The 12,293-nt window shown below is 47.8% G+C and overlaps 1 protein-coding gene across 1 annotated transcript; it reads right to left on the bottom strand.

Annotated features, from left to right (window-relative positions):
* Positions 1-226: 226 nt before the first annotated feature.
* Positions 227-3,552, bottom strand: LOC123439828 (cyclin-B1-3-like). Its single transcript, XM_045116484.1, has 7 exons — positions 3,266-3,552; positions 2,135-2,448; positions 1,912-2,043; positions 1,548-1,799; positions 1,134-1,292; positions 863-1,041; positions 227-664 (listed from the first exon to the last, which is right to left on the bottom strand). Exons 1-7 carry the CDS (start codon positions 3,327-3,329, stop codon positions 526-528), a joined length of 1,239 nt encoding a protein of 412 aa, XP_044972419.1. The 5' UTR covers positions 3,330-3,552; the 3' UTR covers positions 227-525.
* Positions 3,553-12,293: the final 8,741 nt, after the last annotated feature.

Here is a 12,293-nt window from a genome sequence, read left to right as displayed (position 1 = left end):
GTTGGTAAATACAGAAAAGAGCACATATCCCTAGAACAAAGGACGGTACAGATTTCAGGTGCATTTGGACCCTAGAGCCAAAACGAATTTCCCATGTGATATTAGAATTTTGTATCACAACTTATGTTCTTTGCCTTGTTCTTTGTGCGTAGGAATGAAAAAAAGAGGTTTTGGTGGTCTGCACAATTTCTTTGTTTTTTTCTTTCAAAACTCAAACAGGAAAAAGTTTCTCCAATTTTCACGTGTCATTCATTCACACCAAATGGATGAATAAAATCAGCTGGAACGAGATTCCAAAGTTTTTCACCCTCTTTTCTTACGAATAAAAGAGGCAGTGTACCGGACATCTCATTTTATCTTGACGGAGGGAACTAAAATACCTACTCCAGTAGTATATCCGGCGGCACAGCGCAGACAGAGCAAAAGTTTCATTGTCTCCCAATATAAACATAGTATGTGGCTATGGCTATACACACATATCCATCAAATGGTAACGTGGAAGAGATGGTAGGAGCAAACGAGCGCTCAGATGATTTGTCTCTTGGACGGTGAGTAGAGCGACACTGCCCCAAGCTTGGGATCCGCGTACTTGTTGTAGACCACCTTCTGCTTGCTGCTCCCCGCTGCCGTCGAGTGCAGGCATGCCAGTCGCTTTGCGCACTCCCTTCAATTCCAAACATACGTCCATCACAACAACATAGATCACATTCAGTCCAAGTGCATACATAAATGAATTTTCTGGTGACAAGTAGCAGGTGATCATCCTAATTTCAAGTGCGGTTCAGGTCTGATGTGATTGTGATGTAAATAAATAACCAGATTTCGGAAAAGCAAGGCCAAGTCAGGAAGAAGAAAGACATACATCAACTGCGACTCGCCTAAGCCGGTGTGGTGCTCCAGGATATCGCTCCATATCGGACTCATGTTCAGGGTGCACCGGGCAGTGTACACAGCCGCTGCTGCAGTCACGGATGGCGAGTACACGAGCATCGAGTACTCGACCAGTGCGAGCTCAGCATAAAAGAATGCCATGTTCTCCAGCTGCATTGCATTGCATTAAGCACACAGCAAATAATCTCTTGCATCAAAGCGTTAACACAAATTTGTACGACGGAAAATGGTGTGTGGCTTACCTCCTTGTCACCCATCGCAGCTTTCGCATATCGAAGGAGGAACATATACACCGTCGGAACTGTTAAGTTCCACTGGAGCTTGTTTAGAATGGACTTCTCTGTACTTAGGACCTGCTCCCTACTAAATGCATTGTATGATAGGCCCAAAAGCTCCTTAACCTGTAAAGCAAAGCGTGTAAAGGTAAATTCATGTTTGATGTACTAAATAGTAATGGTAAATTCATGTTTGATGTACTAAATAATCAGATTTCATCAGCAAATCTGGTCAAGCTTGATCTGACATACATCAGTTGATGATGTAACCATAGTTGAATTACCCAAAGAAACAGAACTAGCAGCACTATTTGCACAAATCAAACAGCAGGATCATCATCATCACTAGTGTAAACTAGCAGGAGAAGTAAGAAAACCTACGAGTGGAGCCCATATTTCTTCATACTTGCATGATATCAGCATGGCGCTTACGCCAACGAGCTGGAGCTCCTTTCTCAGCACATACTCCATAGATAAGTACTGATCAATGATGTAGACCGTGAGATACAAGGTCTCTGGCATAAGCATAAGCCTATGGTGGACTTCGATGAGCCAGTCAATCAGAATAGCTCGCATCCTCTCATTGATATCAGTCTGTGAGCTCATGTAGGTGCAGAGAGGTCGGGAGCTTCCCTGGATGCAACAAAGTAATAACTTTAAATACACAAGATGACATAACACAAGTCAACTGTTACCAGATACAACAACTTCCTAACTCTGCAGTTACTTCACATGAAGAGCTCACCTCAGTGCTCTTGTAGAACCTGTAAATGTCTTCAACGTACTCTACCACTGCGAGCTCATTGTGAGCATCAGCCTTATCGATGTTGTATGTCGCCGAGACCTTCTTCGTGCTGGAGATCACCCCGTCAGATTCCTGTATCCAGAACAAGAATTCAGATAGCGATTCTTTGGATGAAGACACCAAGGCTTAGATGTCAGCACACAATATCATATCACATTCATACTCTGCTGCATTTGGTTAGAATTGCGGTAAGCGGCGGCGCCCTCCAGGAGCTGGCTCTCTTGCCTGGATTTTTCTTTTCATTCTCGGAATCCGAGCTTATCACAATCACTTCGTGCTTCACTCTGTTGTTCTCCTGTTTTTTTATTGCTTTCCTACAATTGTCAACCGCTGCAACAGGTACTGTCTTGTGACGATTTGGAACAACTAGAGCAGCTCGGCCACTCATCCGATTACTGAGATCGATAAGGGCTGGACGGGATCTCGCGGCTTGTTGCTCACCAGCTGCGGCCTTTGCTCTCCTGACAAGCCTGGCATCTGCTCAAGATGGAGTTTCAGGGGAGGAACACAAAAATTGGGTCAGGAGGAATGTACTGAAATTAGGTAATGTACAACAATAAGAACAAGAATCACAACAAATCTTGGACACGAAGAACCCACATGGAGGGGGATTCAAGCGGCCTACAGCTAAGAACAAGAATCCAAACTAAGGAGCAACAAGAAACACAATTGAGATCTCGCAAGGCACCATCTTTATCACAAAAGAAGGGGACAGGAATCCTTAATAGAGCCCGAACGACATACATCAAAGAGAAAATCGCAAAAACAATGCAGGATATCTAGAGCTTGTTGCGGCAACCAAACAAAGAAATCTTCCATATATCAAGAAAAACCATGTCCATAATTCAAGAATTGGGCCAACGAGACAACTAAACACTTCACATCTAGGTGTGCCTTCGCTGAAATCCCAGGGTTTGAAGGGACCAAATCCGACAGGAAGAACCCCTCCCCAAACAAGCAGATGCCCATCGTCCATCGAGCTGTGCAAAGATCCACCCTTTGTGGCGAAAAAGGAACGATAATCCGTACTATATCCGTACATTGGCAGAACCAGGCGCCGATAGATTCAGACACCAGACAATCAATTCTACGAGAAGAAAAATCGACAACAATAACTTGATCAACAGACCTCCAAACCCAAACCTTTGCTGCGCCAAGAAAACCCACAAACTCCAAGAATCCGATGAACCCGCACCAACACACAAGGCCTCGCCCGCTACTTCTCCTCCACCCTCCTAGCCACCACCAGTGAGAAGATAAACAATCCAAGAAAGGGGAAGCCGGCGAGACTCACCGCCCTTGTGTTCTTGAGCAAGAGCATCGCTGGCGGCGGCGGCGGCTTGCCTACTCGACGCCATCGCCGCGTTCCCTGAGGACTCTGAAATTCTTGTCGCCCGTTGTTCTCTCCACTCCCGGTTCTTGATCTCGACGACGGCGAGCCGTTCTTTGTGGTTGTGCCGTTGTGGAGGAGAAGGAACTGAGGAGGAGACGGAAGGAGGGCCGGCGGCGGGGCGATTTGCTCTGTAGGGGGAATTTTTCGACGGTTCTCCAACGGTCGACTTTTTCTTATTTGTTGGAAACCGACGGTGGGACAGCGCACAATCAGACTGTCAGGAACATTTCGGTAGCCCATATATGTACTTGGGCTGGCATTGCGACTGTCTCGATGGCATGTCCGCCCAGGAATCAGCTGCCTACGCTAAATTAAAATGATTTTGCTCTAGTCTTATGAAGAAATTGACCCCACCCCTTCTTAAGGAATTCCAAGCTTCCAACCTTCGGGCGGAGGCTGAACCTTTCACCCCCTCGTCGATGCACCCATGGCAGCAAGAAGCTTTTGGAGCATAAGAGTAACAAGGTCAGCCAGGCGGAGAATGTTCTCATGAAAGCGTTGAGGCTCGTCCCGGATGACTTGGACGTGGACGACACGGTGGTTACCGAGCTGCAGAACATCTTCGACTCGCCTCTTCGGGATCAGCATGTCCGGGTCATCGCGGCACTCTTCGGGAAAGAGGTGCCGCCCATGGATGTACTGGAGAAGGGCTCGGCCTCGAAGGTGCTTGCGCTTTGAGTGCTTGGCGGATTCCGGAGTCTGAAGCTTCTTTCTTTATGGATATAAACCCGCAAGTACTATGTTGGAACGTGCGCGGGCTGAATTGTCCTGCGAAGAGGGCGGCGGTTAGGGAGTTTGTGCAGACAACTAAGATGAATTTGGTGTGTCTCCAGGAAACTAAATTAGATGTAGTGGATCAATTTGTGGTTCTCCAATGTTTAGGTCCGTCCTTCGACGGTTTCGATTGCTTACCTGCGTCTGAGACTCGTGGCGGGATTTTACTTGCTTGGGATAGATCGTTGATGGATATGGATGCACTAGTGCACGACACCAACTCCCTTAGTGGCATGGTTCATAGCAAGGACGGTACCAATTGGTGGATCACTGCGGTTTACGGGCCGCAAGGAGATGAGCTTAAAACTGCATTTCTTGAGGAGCTTCGGGCCAGGAGGCTAGCTTGCCAGGGGCCATGGATGGTACTTGGCGACTTTAACATGATTCTCCGTGCTTCCGAGAAAAGTAATGCCAATCTCAGTAGGAGGATGATGCAGCGGTTCAGAGGTTTTGTTGATGCTCACGAGCTCAAAGAGCTTTACATGCACGGTAGGAATTTTGCTTGGTCTAACGAGCGAGATTCACCGACCATGACGAAGATCGATAGAGTGCTGGTTTCTGTCGATTGGGAACTTAGTTTCCCGGACTGCCTGCTCCAGGCCCTTTCGACCAACATCTCGGATCACGCGCCCCTTCACCTTTCCACGAGTGTGCCTTTCTGTTCCAAGAAGCGTTTCCGTTTTGAGCTTTATTGGACAAAGCTGGATGGATTTGAGGAGGCCGTCAGGGAGGCCTGGATCTGTGACGAGGGGATTGTGGACCCATTTAAGCGGTTAGATGCCCTCCTCAGGAACACTGCTATGACTCTTCAGGCCTGGGGCCAGCGCAAAACAGGAAACATGAAGATTCAGATGGCGGTGGCTAACTGGGTAATCGCGAGGCTGGATAGAGTTCAGGAAACCAGATTGCTTTCCCCTAGAGAGTTATGGCTCAGACGCACCCTCAAGCATGCGCTGCTAGGCCTCGCATCTCTAGAGTGAACTATAGACAGACAGAGATCCAGGATCTGATGGATCAAGGAGGGGGATGCGAACACCAAGCTCTTCCAAGCTGTGGCAAACGGACGGAGATCGAAGAATTTCATCGCTCATGTCAGGCACAATGGCGTCATATACACTGACCAGGATCGGAAGGAGGAGATCTTCACTGAAGCTTACGAAGGGCTTCTTGGACGTGCCCAAGCGAGGGAATCTGGCCTGAACCTTGATTTCCTTGGGATTCCTGCCGCTGATCTTCAAGATCTTGAGCAGATGTTCACGGAGAAAGAAGTCTGGAGCACCATAAAAGAGCTACCCACGGATCGTGCGCTGGGACCGGATGGATTTATTGGGGCCTTCTACCACCGTGCTTGGCCAATCATCAAGCAGGATACCATGGCCGTGTTGCTCAAGTTGTTCGTTGGGGATAGCAGAGGATTCAGCAAGCTCAATCGTGCCCACATCATTCTCATCCCGAAGAAACCGGACGCTTAAGAGGTTGGAGACTTCCGCCCCATCAGTCTGCCCCATAGCATTGCCAAACTATTCGCCAAGATGCTCGCGATCAGAGCCAGGAAGAGGATGAAGGATATTGTTGCGGCCAATCAGTCCGCCTTCATTCTTGGCAGGAGCTTGCACGATAACTTCCTGCTAGTGCGCCAAGTTGCTAGGAAAATTCATGCCCGTCGTGATCCCGGAGTATTCCTCAAACTGGATATTTCGCGCGCCTTCGATTCATTGGCGTGGTCGTTCCTCTTTGACGTCCTCCGCGCAAAAGGATTCGGCAACAAGTGGATTGGTTGGGTGGCTGCGCTACTCAACTCGGCGAGCACCAAGGTTGTGGTGAACGGAGTCCCCGGAAGGAGTTTTGTGCATGCCAAGGGCTTAAGGCAGGGAGATCCCATCTCACCCATGTTATTCGTGATCGCGATGGACGTGTTAACCAGCATCATCAACAAAGCAGAATCGAATGGCATTATCAGTGCGCTCACGGGAGTCACGGCTATGCAACCTCTGTCGATTTATGCCGATGACGTTGCCCTGTTCATCAGGCCGTCGGCGTAGGACATGAGTTTCGTTCGAAAAGCTCTACACATCTTCGGTGAGGCGTCCGACCTCAAGGTCAACTACGCCAAATCCTCCGCCATTCTCATCAGAGGGGATGAGTAAGATCAACTAAGGGTGGCGGACGTGCTGCAATGCCAGGCGGGTGAGTTCCCCTGTAGATATCTTGGACTGCAGTTGGCGATCCGGCAACTCACCAGGGCGCAATGGCAACCCCTTCTGGACCAAGCCAAGCGCTTCGTGCCCGCGTGGCAGAGAGGGCTAATTCAGCGGGCCGGCAGGCTAGTGCTGGTGAAGTCTGTTGCGGCAGCTAGGCCCGTCCACCACTTAATGGTGATGGAAGCGCCGATCTGGGTTCTTGAAGAGATCAATTGCTGGTTGAGAGCTTTCTTCTGGAAAGGAAGAGAAAAGGTTGGCGGAGGGCACTGTCAGGTCGCTTGGAACTCCATCTGTCGACCAACCCAGTTCGGTGGTCTGGGCATGAAGAACTTGCAATTGCATGCTTTGGCGCTGCGAGTTCGCTGGGAATGGCTCCGTAGAACAGACCCAGGTAGACCGTGGCAAGGTATTACCATGTCCGATGATCAGTCGGCAAGGCAGGTGTTCGACAGCCTGGTGCTGATCAAGGTGGGCGTTGGAAGCCGTGTGCTGTTCTGGAGGGATAGATGGATTCATGGGTTTGCGATCTTTGACATCGCATCACTGATTCATAGCAGCGTAGATACTCGCACGCGCAATCAGAGGACGGTTCTGGAGGCTCTGACTAACAATATATGGCTCCAGGACATACATGGCAACGTCTCCTTCACGGCCCAACTCCAACTTATGCATCTGGTGCACGCGATAGGATCTGTGCAGAGAGACGTGCAGACGCGGGACGCCTTCTCGTGGCCCTGCGACAAATCAGGAGTGTACACGGCGAGATCTATCTACCAAAGGCTGTGCACTGGCTTGCAGAGGGTCCCCTTTGCGAAGTGTATTTGGAGGAGCTGGGCACCACTTAGGTGCAAAATCTTTGCTTGGTTGGCCGCGCAGCGACGTTTAAGGACCTCGGATCGCCGCGCCACACATGGATTGCAAGATCACCCCTCTCCTTGTTTTATTTGCCTCCAGGACCAAGACAATGTCGAGCACATTCTGATCCAATGTGTATACGCAAGAGAGGTGTGGTACTTAGGTCTCCAAGAGCTCAACATCCAAATCAGGACTCCGGAGCCTCAAGATACATTGACGGAATGGTGGCTTTGGGCGAGGGGCCACTTCAGGCGCGCCGAGCGGCGTGGTTTTGATACACTGGTAATTATCACGACCTGGGCATTGTGGAAGCAGAGAAATGCCCGGGTGTTTAACAGGCCGTGGCAAATCATGAACCCTACGCAACTGTTGGGCCAAATCGGGAAGGAGGTGCAGGATCTTAGGACTGCAGGGATAGGAGTAGGAGGTCTTCAACGTTTTGTGAGACAGTAGCCTTAGTCTGTTTGTATGGAGTTGGCTGGCTCGAATGTTCACATTCTACGCTAGCGTCTTGTAAATATTCATTCTGCCTTCTATAAAAATATGGTACGCCATTGGCGTACTCTCGAAAAAAAATATGAGCTAGGCTGAAGGTGCCCCCCTCACTGCTACGAGCTACAAGTATCAGGGAAGGAAGCAACGGGAGGGCATTTCTGATTTGACGCCACACATGTTAGTTGACATGCATTTTTGTTAACCGGCGGCTGTGGCATTCATAAATAGGTCGGCCAATCTAAGCGTTGTTTAACGATTTTTTTTCTAAATTGTATGAACTTATTTAAATATTGATGAACATATTTTAAATTTCAGCGATATTTTAAGATTGATGCCTTTTTTGAATATCGATGAACTTTTTTGAATTTTAATGAACATCTTTTTGAAATTGGATGAACTCTTTTAAGATTTATAAATATTTTTTCTATTCAACGAACTTTATTTAAAGATATATGAAATTTTCTTGAATTGTTATGAATTTTTTTACGAATTTATTGCACATTTTAAAATTTTAATGAACTTTTCTTAAATTGGAAGAACTTTTTTTTCAATTTCAATGAACTTTTTCAAAATTGTTGAACCTTTTTAAAATGTGTGGACTTTTATTCAAATGGATGAACATTTCTTATTAAATCTGTAAACCTTTTTTGATTTCATATTTTTATTTTCATAACTAAAAATCCAAAAAAACCCTGGGCAACACTCTAATGGCCGGCCTATGCTAGCAGCGTTGCACGCATCGAATCATTAATGGGCGTCTACAGTGCTGCATAGGAGCCCCCCAACGGGAGAGGCATCTAGAGGATCACGGCGGACCGGCGACTGTCCCCTTTTACCTTTCTTCCTCCTCGGCTCCTCGCGAGCTCCATTCGTGTAATCGATGGTTTGTAACCTCGTACTACAACACAAACCATGTACACATGTACTCCCTTACATCTCATATACAGAGCCAGGCACCACCACTCTCTAAATTCTTCCCTCATTTTTTTTCACCACTACCATCCGAGGGAATAAGCTATGGATCCGTCCATCCAGGAGTATCTTGAGCGGCTTGGCGCTAGGTCCCTCACCATGAAACTAGACGTCCATGACGTCGGTACACCAGCCACCATTCACAGTCCACCACCGCCAGACACTTTGCCGGAAAGCACAACCAGCGTGTCGGCGCCCGTCCCCGACGTCTCCTGTTCCACCAAGGCTCACGAGATCCCCACGGCCGCCCATGATGTATCCCCGGTGTGCATTGTGATGGTGCCCGTCACCTGTTCGACGTAGTGCTCAACCCTAGTCAACACCATCGACAACGTCGGTGAGGTAAATGTCACCGCTAGCGCCGTCCACCTCACCAGTATCAACACGTCGTCGTCGTGTCCGTCCCGGTGGCGTCCTCCTACGTAGAAAATTACGTCTTGGTGGGGGCCACCCCTGACAGCACACCAACGAGCGCCCACGATCCACCGCCGCCCGACTACGCATAGAAGAGTGCGGCCAAGGAGTCAGGAGCCACCTCAGAAAATGCCACCGCAGAACTCACGCCTCCATCATGTTGGAGATATGCCTTAGAGGCAATCATGTATGATGATATTTTCTATTTGTTTATGAATAAAGAATGTCCTTGGACATTATCAGTGATGTGTATTAACAAGTACGTGACTTGTTTGTGAGACTATACATTGTATGATGACTCTCCTAAATGGTCTGTAGTCGAAAGAGTTGTGTGGACGCGCAATCAACTAGACTAGCATATGATACAGTGGATGGTCTGATCTCACTGACCATGTAGCATTGGATGCTAGTCACATAATATGTACACAGAAAGATCTGGTCAGATTCGACGTAGCCGGATCCGAGTCGAGATAAGTCTGAGTTGGCCAGAGCCAACTATGATATGCAGCGATAGGTCATCTACGAGTCTCTAGTACAACATACGTTCTATGTCCTAAGACCTGAGGTGGCGCATGTACTCGGGATGGTGACAGACTTGCTTTGGGCCGACCAAATGCTACTCCGTGACTCGGTAGTTACAATGGTAGGTTTCGGGCTTGTCCACACCCATGCTGCGAGATGTGGTTGAGTAAGATGGGATTTGCCCCTCCAATCAGGAGAGATATACTATGCCCCCCGGGTAATTTGACCTAGATAAGCATGGGCATGCGATGAGGATTATGAGATAATCCAAAAGTTGGTTAGATTCACCGGAACGATAAAGAGGTCGTGCAGCAACAAGGATGACCATATCGCCTTGAGCACGACAACATATATCGTGTGCCAAAGGGAATAGAAGTATGAAGTACATGTTCGCCTAACCAGCTTCATCGGACACTTGGAGTCGGCACGCCTTTCTAGAGGCCTCTACCGACTACCCGAGTCGGACATGGCCCGACTCACAACCAAGTGAACGAGAACCTAAAGGGTCGTGTGCTTAAGGGAAGGAACACGTGGGCTTTAGGGTCCATGCGAGGCCCAACAGTTGAGCCCGCGTCCGACGCCTATATATAGTGGAGGTGCGGCACACTTATTCTGTTGATCGCTTCGGCACCGTCATTAGGGCTTTGCATGTGTTGCAACTAGCCATATCCACTCGCCTCCGCCGACCGTGTGATTCCGACCTAGAATTCCGTCGGACAGTGTTCCTCCTACACGCACGGATACCGTTAGAGATGGTGCACCTGCGCTGCTCCCGTGAACATGTACATGGGATCCGACGATGATTTGTTCGAGGGAGATCTTATGAGGAGGAGACGGACCACGCGGACGCACTGCCACATCTACTTCCGTTGCACGACACTGCATGTCTAGTGGTAACGATCTGTGATCCATCTTCATAGCATGTTCTTGGTTATTCTTTGCGTAGGAAAATTTTATTGTCCATGCAATGCGCCTACGGTAGAACCAGCAGTGGTATCAGAGCCTCTGCTAATGGATTTTGTATTCAGATCGGATGCGTATTTGATATGTGGAGGCGTCGGATGAGATCCGTCATCGTTCTTGAGATAGGATGTGCACTATTGATGAGATCAACTACACATCGGGGCCGCCATGTGCATATCGCCGAATATTTTGTACATGATCACACAAACCGGTAGAATGTGGTTCTATGCATAAGTTTGTTTTATAGGTTCGATGTGAATAGTATCGATCATATGTATGTGATGCATGTGTGTAATTTAACATGACCTGCATGTCATGATTGTCAGTCGACATGAGCTAAAGTGTTGTCATTCTATTGTATAACGACCTGCATGTCGACTTGTGATTCTCTGTAAATTCATAACTAGTTGTAGTAGTTGGAGGACAGAGATCAAGTTCGAGGTTTTGGCGTCCCCGTGTGACGAACAAGATGGAACTATGCCCTGGCTATCGGAGTTGGAGCCGACTTGGAAGGACGCCCATGAAGGAGCCATACTATTTCACATATTTATGTTTATATGTGATTGATATTGCTTCTTGTTTTCTATGCATGTTATAGTGTAGAAAGATCCCTCGTTAATATCAAGCACATTGCCATTTCGGATGTTGCACCTTCGCACATCAAGCATGAATAGTGGTGGGATCATAAAATTGAGGTGCTACTAGGTGTCCTTGAAATGGATGGTTCGTGTCAAACAAGGACATGCACTGGATCAGGTTAACTTGACAAGGGTATCAAAATGGTTTTGGGCCTTGTGGAAAAGAAGGTTGGGAGCCGGGGTACAAGATACGTACTCGGCTGACACGAGTCATATAGAGATACGATTATAAAGGTGTTGCTTACTGAATAGGCAAGTTGGCTAGCAGTGATGCTAATGCTCACTAGTCGCTCGCGTTAGACGGATCTTGAATCACTGAGAGTTTGTGGAGGGATGCTGACTTCAGTGGGTGTAGTTCTATTTAAGTCTTGAGTTACTCTACATAAACACATAGCTTAGTGGTTGCATATTTTCTATTGTATATCATTGGCAGCACCTGCTCAAAACTTTGCATTGAAATCAATTCTGGAACAAACTTTGCCACCTGGTATAGAAATCTGAGAATTGTTCTCAAGCATGATAAAAAGGAACATGTTCTAAAGGATCCACTTCCAGAGGTACATGCCGATAATGCTAATGCCACAACCAAAATGCCTACCATAAACTCGTTGATGAATTGAGTAAGATCAGTTGCCTCATGCTGGCTTGTATGGACTCGATTTGCATCAGCATTTCAAAGACATTGAGGCTTTTGATATGATCGAGAGTCTCAAGAGCATGTTTAAGGTGCATGCTATGACCGAAACGTTCAACGTCTCGCAATCCTTGATGGATTGTAAGCTGAGGGAAGGTGATCCACTAAGCCTGCATGTGATCAAGATGATCGGATACATGCAAGCTTTGGATCATTTGGGCTTCCCGCTCTCAGATGATCTGGCTACTGATGCAATTCTGGGTCCTCTTCCAACTAGCTATGGTACATTCATCTCGAACTATCATATGCATGGCATGGATAAGAAGCTCACTGAATTGCATGGGATGCTCAAGGTGGCCGAGCAGGATATCATGAAAGGCACACATCAAGTGTTGATGGTGCAGAGCTCGGCAAAGTCCAAGAAGAGTTGGTCCAAGAAAAAGGGTAAGGAAAACGACACG

Source organism: Hordeum vulgare, chromosome 3H, assembly GCF_904849725.1.
Source record: "Hordeum vulgare subsp. vulgare chromosome 3H, MorexV3_pseudomolecules_assembly, whole genome shotgun sequence".
In the NCBI taxonomy this organism is placed as follows: domain Eukaryota; kingdom Viridiplantae; phylum Streptophyta; class Magnoliopsida; order Poales; family Poaceae; genus Hordeum; species Hordeum vulgare.
The sequence above is the reverse complement of the archived record's forward strand: the minus strand, read 5'-3'. Positions and strand labels throughout refer to the sequence as shown.

Bases quoted from the DNA above. Each gene is read 5' to 3' on its own strand.
- LOC123439828 (XM_045116484.1), bottom strand. From the start codon at position 3,329: ATGGCGTCGAGTAGGCAAGCCGCCGCCGCCGCCAGCGATGCTCTTGCT. The intron at 2,449-3,265 runs GTGAGTCTCGCC...CATCTTGAGCAG, and splicing joins TGCTCAAGAACACAAGGGCG to ATGCCAGGCTTGTCAGGAGA. The intron at 1,042-1,133 runs GTAAGCCACACA...AATGCAATGCAG, and splicing joins CTGCGATGGGTGACAAGGAG to CTGGAGAACATGGCATTCTT.